Source organism: Lipotes vexillifer, unplaced genomic scaffold (genome assembly GCF_000442215.2).
Source record: "Lipotes vexillifer unplaced genomic scaffold, Lipotes_vexillifer_v1.1 scaffold593, whole genome shotgun sequence".
In the NCBI taxonomy this organism is placed as follows: domain Eukaryota; kingdom Metazoa; phylum Chordata; class Mammalia; order Artiodactyla; family Lipotidae; genus Lipotes; species Lipotes vexillifer.
Genome location: NW_006773778.1, coordinates 1,083,325 through 1,095,203, shown reverse-complemented (window position 1 = coordinate 1,095,203; position 11,879 = coordinate 1,083,325). Strand labels below are relative to the sequence as shown.

The 11,879-nt window shown below is 35.5% G+C and overlaps 1 protein-coding gene across 1 annotated transcript in view; it reads right to left on the bottom strand.

The window, feature by feature from the left end:
- BIRC3 (baculoviral IAP repeat containing 3) overlaps positions 1-7,732 on the bottom strand; it is a 10,230-nt gene extending 2,498 nt beyond the window's left edge. The window contains exons 1-5 of the mRNA XM_007448552.1: positions 6,654-7,732; positions 6,443-6,542; positions 4,713-4,791; positions 3,883-3,931; positions 2,041-2,283 (exon numbers count right to left, since the gene is read on the bottom strand). Of these exons, the coding sequence (XP_007448614.1) occupies positions 2,041-2,283; positions 3,883-3,931; positions 4,713-4,791; positions 6,443-6,542; positions 6,654-7,506 (1,324 nt within the window). The 5' untranslated portion in view covers positions 7,507-7,732. The remainder of the gene's footprint in view (positions 1-2,040; positions 2,284-3,882; positions 3,932-4,712; positions 4,792-6,442; positions 6,543-6,653) is intronic.
- Between the last annotated feature and the right edge of the window lie 4,147 nt (positions 7,733-11,879).

Genomic DNA, 11,879 nt, shown 5'->3' with positions numbered 1-11,879 from the left:
TGAACAAATGAACAATCAGGCTTTGGCAACTTAAACAGCAGTAGGAACAAAGAAATAACAGCCAGAGGGATGGAAGAATTAGAACTTAACATACTGTTAAGTAATCTATGGTTAAGAAGTAGTGATATTTTAGAAAATTAAAATATAATTTATACTTGATGTTAAACTATATTAATTTTTTAATTTTTAATTTTTCTAATTACATTTTACTTAAACTAATGTAAGAAGTTCTCTGAAATTCTTAAGATTTCTAAAATTGGATTGCTAGTAGCTGCAGAAAATAGTCTCACTTCAAAGTCATAGACTGTATTCTGGTTTATAAGAGGTGAAGACCTGAATAAACCTTTGAAGCATATTATTCTTTTATCCTGGAAAAAAAATCCTAAGTTGCCTCTCTATTTACACATCTGTCAAGAAATCACTCACCTACTGTTCTGGGAAACTATAAAGTAATCAGTAACGTAAACGTAAGTATTTTCATTGTCATTCAAAATAATATTTCTTGAGCACAGGCTATATACAGATACTGCGCTAGGTAGTATGGATATAACAAGTGAGCTAAGAAGCTAACGGATATATTTGACAATGCAAGTTATTGTATACTGTTGACTTGGAGCCAACTCTGGAAACTGCTGATTTTATTTTTGGAAGAAAAATAAGTATTTTATAGCTGGATGGCTTTAGACTTCATAGGGTCTATAAACAATTGTGGAAATGGGTGTTCTCTTCTTTGAGCAGTTGTTCACTGACGACCAGTGGTTAAGACTGAGAGGACTACAGGAAGGACGTGCAGCCCTATCTTCACTTCACAATGAAAAGGAGAACTTGGCTGGGCAAAGATGAACTTGGACTATGTTGCTGCTGTACTGGTGACATGTAGAACTGAATAATTCACACTTTGGTAAATAGAGGATGCTGTATGACTGTGACCTGATATGTTTGTCTGGGTTGACCAAGGGTAGATTTTTCCGGGAATGGAGTGAACAATCTCACCGTCAACCATCCTGGGAAGAAAGAGGTCCCAGATGGCCTTGGACAAGGATATGGGGCAAACCTTTCTCATTCTAGGCTTTGTGGATATTTGGGGGCCTGAGCTCTGCTTGGGACTTTCCTAGTCATTTGTTAAAACTGGCCAGAGCTACACAGAGATGAATCAGGAGCTAGGCGAAGTGATTCATGAGGATGGGCTTAGGGGCACCAAGAGAGGCCACATACAGTTATAGCTGTCAACTGCCATCTGTGATGTAATACCCTTCTGTTATCCCTAAATCTCCAGTAAGAGCTTGTTAAAAATTGTAATCTGTTTTCAGTTGTGTTGAAAGGACTCTTGGATCTGGTCCATGCTTTGGAAGGAGTGGCAAAGGAGAGACCAACATTTCTCTTTGTCTAGGCCAGAGTGATGATGGCAGTGGAGCAACCAGATGAGAATGAACATGCTCATCCAGAGGAGGGGATGAGCCTCAACACAGTAGAGGCAACAGGGAGCAGACAAGGCTAGCATGGAAGGGCATGGATAACTTGTCTTGGGAGAATGTGAAACAGTGTCTTAGAGCTCCCCTAAATAACACAGGGACACTCCAAAGGGGAATTCAGTTCTTGTGTGGGCAAATAGGAAACGTAATCATAATTTGTACATTAATTTACAGTCACAGGCTGAGACACACTGTTATGCTAATATTAAAATTAACAATTGTTCCTGATCCCACCCCAATTTATAGCAAAGAGGAGTGAGCAACTAGTCTGGGATCAAAAATGTGCCGTAAATAATTATATACACAGTCAATTACCCAGAATAAAAATAGAAATTAAGAAAAAGCAGGAAACTTTTGGTTTCCTGTGAAATGCTTTCACTCAATATATGTACTTATATTTTCAATTTACTAATAATAAGCAATTCAAATATATTTTAACATGAAGAAAGTTTTCAGAATTCAAATGCAGAATATTGAACTTCAAATCCAATTGCATTGACTATATTTTCAATAACTTATGTGCAGTGACATCCTTACGGAAATGGAGACTGTAAGTAAATATGTGTACCTGATTCCTTTTCCTCAGTTGCTCTTTCTTTCTCCTCTTCCCTTATTTCATCTTCTGCATTAAGTAAATCTAATACAAGATCACTGACAGTTTTGTAATTCTCTCCAGTTGTTAGGATTTTACTCTGAACTGTCTGCTTTATCAGCCTTCTACTAAAGCCCATTTCCAAAGCAGCTTTAACAACAGGTGTATTCATCATGACTGCATCTTCTGAATGGTTTTCTCCAGGTCCGAAATGAATAACTATACGGAATAAAGAATTTAACACATATTGGGATAGCCTGTATATTTTCTAAATTGCAAGTTATTACAATATCAAAAACATAAGGCCCAGAAAATGTGTAGGTACTATTTTGTATTACCTTTCTTAAATTTAAAATAACGATACACATGTTCAGTCACTAAAATAGGAATATGGAATATTGTATTCAGATTCAAAATATGCATTATCTGGCATAAGTATGAGTGGGAGAAAGAAAAAGAATGTTGGGATCATCCCCACCAGCACTGAGATTCCTTTTTCCCCATGTTAAATGAACAAATGAGCTTTCTAAATTAAATATGTTTAACATAATTTTGAAAGAGGCCAATTGTAATCACTCATATCTATTACTGAAATGGCCTCCTAAACTATTGCTCCTGTCTAATTCATTCTCAACATTGTAACCAGAATGACTTTTTAAAAACAAAAATCTGAATGTTCCACATTTCTTCTTAAATTACAACAACGATTCCTTTGCTTTTAGGATAACATTCAACTGTGTCTTACAATATCTTTTGCAATCTGGACCCTGTTTACCCCTTCAGCCTCGTCTCTTGCCACTTACTCATTCTCCTTCTATCCCAGAAGCCACAAACTGATGGCTCTTGGGTCAAATTCTGCCTACAGTGCTGACCACTCTTAAGCTAGCCTGCTTCATTCATTTACCTGTTTGCAAATCCTACTTCTAGCCATACAGAATTTTGTTCAGTTCTTCAAGTGTTCCTGTTCTCTTTTGTTACTTAAGTCTTTCATGTGCTGTTCTCTCTGCCAAGAATATTCTTTTCCTTCCGTTGTTATTTGGTTAACTACTATTCTTCCCTTTGATTCTGTGCTAAGACAAATACTTCCTCTGGAAAGCCTTTTCTGATCTTCCAAGTCTGGGCTAATTGTCCCGCATGTGCTCTCAGAGCACACTTTACTTTCCATACTGTTCTCCTATCTGTGTATTTGCCTGTATTCCTTAGACCACTAGCTCATGAGAGCAGGTGTTATGTTTATCCTGTTGTCTATTCTTTCCCCAGAATAGCAGAAGCACAACAAATATTTATTGAACTGAATTTAACACTAGATAAGGGAGAAGAGCTTGTTCAAATATTGGCTCTATCACCTTTCAAGTTTAAGGTGGTGGACAAGTCACTTAACCTCTCTGAGCCTCTGAGTACCTATTGAAAAATGAGAATATTATTTTCTACTCTCTCCATTTCATAGAAAGAATATGTATGCAATCTAATGTCATAGTTCACCTGTTCCCACACTGGTCTGAGAACAAGGGTTAGGCTGGATGTCTGAAGCTTGTTAAAACTATAGATGCTCAAGCCCCACCTTCAGATACTATGATTCAATTCAGTAGGGTTAAAGTGGAGACTAGAAATCTGTAATATTTTTTAGAGTTCCTCAGGCAATTATGATATGCACTAAAATTTGAAAAATACCAATAATGTATTTGAAAATTCACTGTGAATTATAAATTATAAATTTATAAATTATAAATGTACATTATTATAATTATCAACTGTCAATCTTAACAGTATCAAATGGTTCTAACATTTAAATGCAGTAATTATTATTAGTATACATACTTGGTGACTCTGCATTTTCATCTTCTGGATTGTCTGAAGTAGATAAGAGCTAAAAAAAAATGTATATTAAATTAAAATGTAAATCTTATCTTGTTCATTGCAATAAAAATTAATCAAGAGACCTAATTCAATTTATTGCAAACTAACTTGTTTACTGGCAACATAATTTTTTGTCAAAAGCAAAATTTCATTTACATTCAACAGCAATTCTGTAGGCCATAAACTAATAGAGTTTCTTCGTGTGTGCGTATGTGTGTATTAACAAATAAAATCCATTTTCATTAAGGCAGGAAAAGGGCTACACCTTTTCAGTGACCTGTAAGACAATCACTGTTTGCCTATCATCCCAAAGATCTTCCATTTTCTGGGTGCTCCTTTGGGATAAGCTGGACCCTTTATTTCCATTGACTGTGGCTAGGAAGTGTCTGACCCTCGAACTATTCTCTAAGTTCTACTTGCTTTTCTGGGAAGATTAGAAAGAGCAATACAATTATCTTCCTCAAATCCTTTTAAGAAAAATTTATATAGTAAAACTATTAAATGCTACCAGTCATTTTTTTTCCTCAAATAATTTAATTTATTGCAACTTTGTTGGAGAAATACTCAGAAACATAACTTAAATATTATTTTTTAGAAGGTTTCTAATTCTGGATCTGCTGTTATCCAAAGAATAGCACTCTCTAAGATCATGCTGGGTGCTGAAAAAAGAAAATGTATTTTTAAATTGACTTGTCTTTTCACTAAAATACTACTCTCTGTAATTATCAGAAAATAATTTATCAGAAAATCAATTTAATGAATGATTTAAAAAACAAAAAAACTGTGCCCACCTGTTCAAGTAGATGAGGGTAACTGGCTTGAACTCGACTGATGAACTCTTGTCCTTTAATTCTTATCAAGTACTCACACCTAAAATGTAAGCAAAATTAAATGTGGGGGTTATTTTAATCTGGTCATTTGTAGACTGCTAAATATTTCAAGTGAACATAAACATAATTATAACCACTTGACTATTCATTTAGCATATAGGAAGTGATAAGAGATACTGCACTCAAAGGTAAGACGATATAAGCAAGAGGAAGGCTGTAACTGGTACTCAGCCAAGGCTCATGTGGATAAGGGTTGTGAGGCTCTCAGTCTACTGAGATAAGTAAGGCTGTCTCCACCCTAAGGTCCTTGCTGCTCTCTTCAACTATTCTAAGATTCCTAAAAACATTCTGAACATTCATGAGCCAAGGAGACAGGTAGAAAGTTCCCTAATAAATGATACTGTTCATACATAAGCTTTGTATGTTTAAAAGCTGAAAATATACATAAAAAGAATGAGGAAGCTGAACACATTTTCTAAGAAGTCAGACATTCACAAGTTTGGTAGTTTCTAGATAATATATATCCATGGTCAAATTTAAGTACAAAATGAATTCATGACACTACCAAAGCAAATTTACTGTTCTGTTTATATATTCACAAAATTCCCACAATAGAAAGCTAGCAGCACTTTTAAAAAATGTCTATGTAAGGTGTTCTTTTTAATCTTCATAAGTTTTGAAATTTGAAATATTTGGGGAGTGCAAAATTGCTATAAATGAAGACATAGTATCATATAAAAAATTATATAATGCAAATGTTAGGATACTAAGTTTAGTAATCAATACTAAAAATACTAAAAGTTTTGACCATGAAAAATTATAGGCTACCTGATTTTAGTAAAAAAGGGAGAGTGTAAACAAGTATAGAATAATCAAAAGTGTAAGACATGACAACAAAATGCTACGTAGTGATCAAAACAGATGAGATGGGTCTATATTTACTCTGATGACCCTACTTAATATTGTAACCAGCCTGGTGCCTCTGATCTCCCTTACCCAAGCTCCCTTTTTTCTTTTTATCCATAGCACTTATTATCTTACAACATGCTATATAACTTATTTATTAAGTTTTTATTCATTGTCTGTCCTCTCCTGCTGTAAGTTTAGCATATGAGACCAGGAGTCTTGGTTTTGTTCAACTGATTATATTAAGCATCTACAATAGTAAATGATAGGTAAGTGTTGAATAAATGGAAATATGTTCAAAACATGTTGACTGAAAAAAGTTTCAGAACAGTAAATATATCTAATTCATGTAAAATTGTATACATTATGTATATATGTACATATGCATAAAGAGATGTCTCTGGAGGGATGTTCACTAAAATGGTGACTGTGGTCAACTTTAGGTGGTGAGGTTTCTGGACATTTAAATTTTTTTTTGTCTCTGTACTTTCCTACTTTCCTACAATGTGTGACTTTGGTTTTATAATGAGCATATGTTATTTTAATATACATGTATATATATTAATTACACACACGAAGAAACCCTAAATTATTTCCTCTTTATCTTAAATTTCCATCAAAACCTTTTAAGTAATTATTTTTCTAAGTAATGCCTCCTAAATTTATTCATGAATGTATTTTTGAAACAAAGACAGAATAAAGTAACAGTTGATTATAAGGTAAACACATATAACTCCTCTCACAATAATCACACACATTTGCAAAGAAAATTTCAGAACAATTACCTTGGAAACCACTTGGCATGTTCCACCCATGGATCATCTCCAGATTCCCAACACCTCAGCCCACCATCACAGCAAAAGCACTTCACATCATCACTGTGACCTAAAATTAATTTTGGACAAAAACTTATGAATACATATAATTTGACCACTAAAATGTATGAGATAACACATGTTGAATATTTGTTTTTTATTATCAGATTAAGTTTCTTACCCATATAATAAAAACCTGCACTTGCAAGCTGCTCAGGATGAACTGGAACACTAGAGGGCCAGTCACAGAATGTTTTGAAGCGGGCTGCATATGTCTGCATGCTCAGATTAGAAACAGTGTATCTTGAAGTGCCTTGAAGCTGATTTCCTAAAAATGGGCAGTTGGGGAAATGTCTCAGGTGTTCTGACATAGCATCATCCTTCGGTTCCCAGTTGCTCAGTTTTCCACCACAGGCAAAGCAGGCCACTCTATCTCCAGGTCCTATGTAGTAAAAGCCTGCTTTTGCCAGATCTGTTGGTGACAGAAAAGTCAATGGCCACATCTGGAAAGTAAGTAATCTGGCTTTTTCGGTATTCATTGCACAACGGTAGGGACTTATCCTCAAGGCAGAAAAATCTTGATTTGGTCCAGAGTTTAAAAGATTTGATGCAAAGCTTGAATAAGAGCCACTGAAATAGCCACTGTTTTCCAAACTTGGAAGTAATGAGTGCGTGGAATTTGTTACTGAAGAAGGAAAAGTAGGCTGAGAAGTAGCTCCCGAGATGTTAACTGAATTTAGATTCTGAACAAAGCTACAGCTAGGATACAACTTTTTATGCTTTTCAATAGGATTATCTCCTTGTTTCCAGTTATCCAGCATCAGGCCGCAACAGAAGCATTTGACCTTGTCATTCACACCAGTATAATAAAAACCAGCACGAGCAAGACTCCTTTCTGAGACAGGAACACCGGCGGGGAAAGCCGAATAGGTAGACATTCGGTACAGCTCACATGAAAAGTCATACTTCAATTCAAATATGTTGGCACTTTTCATCAAATTTGATAAGAATACGCTATTTTCTACTATGTTCATAATGAAATGGATGGGGAAGAAAAGGGACTAGCCTTTCTCTGGGGAGGTAGTTTTGTGCATGGGTTTTGATTTTTATTAATTTTAGTACTAGACTGAACACTTAGAACAGGAAATCTTTCATTCTTTTTTCTTCTATGCATTTAGAGTTATAGCATGGCAAGATTCTAAATCCTATATTGATACATTTTAAGGGCCAATTATGTACCTGCACCTTTGTATACTCTTGCATACAATGTAAACATGATGCTACACAGTACCTTGTGATGAAAATTAAAACCCTTCATAAAAGTGTAGAGTGCTTTTAGGTCATCAAGATGCCATTTAGTGTCAGATATCTCCACAGGTAGGTCACCCTCTCCACTAGTATGCTTCAGTGACATTCAGTCAGCCTGAAGACAAAATGTCTCACATAGCTAGTTTGTTTTGGTGGAAAGCTATGCTGTGTAAGTGTTCTATACACACAAAAATATTCAAACTATGTTTATTTTGCTTTTTTTAAATTGTGAAATTTTGTAGCCAGAAAAAACAAAAGCATAAGACCTACCTCGAAAGAGGAAAAGAATGGACTATCATATTTCACTGATTCTAAGGTGCATGTTTTAATATCTCTGCTATGGAGAGGTATCTTACAATTAATGAATGGCATGTCACATTTTAATTAACAGCATTTTTATTTCTTAGAGGTACATAAAATAATGATGTGCTTTACAAATGATGACATCTTAGATTCAATGAAATACAGTCTATCCAAAATCTTGCTCAAATTAATTTTTCTTCCTACAACCATTTTATTAGGGAGAACAAAACAATTCAAAAGTTTCTTCCAAATAAGGAGCTTAAGTAGTAACAGAATTGGTTCCTACATCTCAAGACCTGGTTTCAAGATTTATTAAATAATAATTACTTCCCATAGATAGGTACCTGATTGCTTATTCATAGCAATACCACTAGATCTTAGCAAATTAAACATTGCATTTCAAATAAATTATCAGAGATGAATATATTTGCTCACTTGGTCTTTTAGACTCAGCTTCATGCTGTTGAGAACCAACATCAAATCTCCTGACAATGGATTTACTTTTAAAAACAGTCAAAAGTCAGAGTGCTGAGTCTGCAAGCTAAGATAAAAAAAAAAAAAAAAAAAAAAAAAAGTTGGATAAAAAAATCTGGCTTCGATCAGAAATTATTTCACAGATAGCATACCTTGAACCAGAATTTACCATGACAAAAAATAATAAATTTATTTTGTCACAATCCACTTCTTTTGAACAGCAGAGATCTCAAAATTCAGAATTTCTCAATTATAAGTAGCTATTAGTAAGTAGGTTCTGTGTCAATAACGTCAGTAATAACCAATAAACAAGTCAACATGGTTTTTTTTCTAGAAGTGTTTTGCAAGCATGCTTCCTGGGTCCCACATATGTTGGGGCTTTTTACTGCAGACTTCAATGCTTTATTTCCAGGTGGGAGAAGAAACATATCTAAATACTAGTGATAATTGCCCTCAGAGGTGAATTATTATGTCTAACTTCAGTATTCCTTTCATTCTTGGTGTTACTACTGTCTCTGTGTGAATTTTCTTTTGGAATAAGTTTGTTCATTTACCAAAATGTAACCATCCAGTCATCATTCTCATTCTAATTATTCTCAGAAATAACAGCCCATTTGAACAAACTAAAGTTTTGACTTTCAAAATATCAACAGTCTTATAAATGGTTAATTTCTTTACCAATCATCACGTTTATCTTTCATACTTGCTCTAAATTTGTTGCACCTATCAAAAAGTTTTATTCTTGACATTTCTTTGTCATCGCAGAAATCTTTTAACATGCCAAAGGTTTTATATGCATTTTTCTCTAATTTAGCAGAGGGTTGAATATTAACTCTTTGTTCTAGATAACTGTCACTCATTTTTAAATCTTTACCAAATACAGGTACTTTTTTCTATTCTACACAGCAGCCAGTGGGAAACTGCCTGGCCAACTTTGAAAAAAGTAGTTCAACAATATGTCCCAGCTACAATCATTTCTTTATATCCACAAATCAAATTCAAAATCAAACTTATTATTACTTTATAGTTATACCTCTTATAACCAAATCATATTTTTAAAATTAACATTCTTTCGATACCAAAAACTCCTGTTAACTACTTTGTTAACTACTTTGTTTCATGCACAAAACTACCTCCCGGAGATTAGACTAAGTCCCTTTTAAGAGTTTTAGGCCTCCATTTTGAGATGTTTTGATTTATAGAAAAAACTGGAATAAACCTAGAAGAAGTAGAACAGTTCGTCTCTTTTGTAAAACCTGTTAAAAAAAAAAAGACTATTTTAAAAGTCAAATAATTCATAGATGTAACACCATGATCTCTTTTTAAACATTTTTTCCAAAGCAGAGCACTATTATTATTGAATGTCTGTGACATACAAGGTGCTATATTAGGTACTGCAGAGGCCAAGAAATCCCAGATGAAAACCAGAAGGCTCAAACTGGTGGCCAGCAGAGGTATTATGTTTGGCTTGCACAGAATTGGACTCGAGCATTTCACTAATTCTTTTAACGTTTAATTTTGCAATTAATTTATACATAGAGAAAACTTATAAAAATAAGAGTTCCCACATATCCTGCATTTACATATCCACGTATAACCATAGAAACCAGGAAAGTAACACTGATACAATGCTGTTAATCTATATGACTTATTTGAATTTCACCAGTTTTCCAAGTAAGATTTTTCTTAGAAAAATACCACAGTATGTTTAAATGTTTTAGTTAATTACCAACATTTTTTAAAAGTAAGAGATTTCTGGGCTTCCCTTTTGGCTCAGTGGTTAAGAATCCGCCTGTCAATGCCGGGGGCACGGGTTTGAGCCCTGGTCCAGGAAGGTCCCACATGCCGTGGAGCAACTAAGCCCGTGCGCCACAACTAATGAGCCTGTGCTCTAGAGCTCGCGAGCCACAACTACTGAGCCCATGTGCCACAACTACTGAAGCCCACGCGCCTAGAGCCCGTGATCCACAACAAGAGAAGTCACTGCAAGGAGAAGCCCGCGCACTGCAACAAAGAGTAGCTCCTGCTCACCGGAACTAGAGAAAGCCCCCGCGCAGCAACAAAGACCCAATGTGGCCAAAAATAAATTAAAATAAAATAAATTAAAAATTTTTAAAGGGATTTCTGTTAAAAAAAAAAGTAATAAATAAAATAAAAGTAAGATTTCTGGACTTCCCTGGTGGTCCAGTGGTTAAGACTCCGCGCTTCCACTGCAGGGGGCGCGGGTTCAATCCCTGGACAGTGAACTAAGATCCCACGTGCCACACATGGAGGGGCCAAAAAAAAAAAAAAGTAAGAGATTTCCCATGACATTCTAAATCCCAACATTATCCTGAAAAATCAGAAGACCTGGCTACACTGGGCATTTATTCCTGCATGGCAACAATCAGCTAGTGCCGAGCAGCGGCTGCACCCTTTAGGGAAGGCACACGCTCTCCCCTTTGGCACTCTGATACGGAGACTGTCAGTTGCTTTTTGTCACTGAGCTGGCACTATTGTTTTTCTCACAGTAGAATTATGAAGAAAGTGGAATTGTTCTAATACCTGTGTCTATCAAAAGTAACAAAAATGAAAGGTAGACAGAGGGATATGTTTTGAGAAAAATGAGAGTAACATATTTCTTTGTGGAAAGGAAGACTATTCCTACATGTTAAATATGTAAGCAAAGTGTGCTTTTGTTTAAAAAAGTCACCCCTAGTTTTGTTCATTTATATCACCTGCCTGGCCCCTAAGCAGTTAAGATTTCAAACCCCTTACACAGATCTTGCCCTAAAGAAGCTTGGATGTGGAAACAAGGCATGTCTGTGGACATTTAGGCAACAGTTATACAGTAAGTATACAAAAATATGCCAAGATGCCAACCCTGGATCCATTCAACCTCTGTCTTATCCATTTCCAACACCTAGAATTCTAAAGGCTGCTGGGGAAGATCTACAACCTTGTAGACAGAAACCAGCATGACGTCAGGCTCCACCTTGGCTGGCCCTTCACTATCTCTCATCAATTCTTCTTAAGCCTAGCCCACTGGCCTACACAACTCTTCTAAACCTTCAATACCTTCCTCAAATTTCTCCTCCACGACTCCCCATCTCACTTTCAGTAGATTGTTTTGACTTCGATTTCTCAAAGAAAAGAGACATCATTGAGTAGTAATCTTTTCACATTCTCAAATCCATGCCCTTTTTGCTCACAACCCACTTACTCCCTCACTTAAAAGAATCCCATCCTCCCCCACTGGCCTCAGAAACCTTGCTCTTAACCCCATCCTCCTCATTTCTTCTACTCTCTCTACTGGGTCTTTTCCTTCAATATAACAAGCATG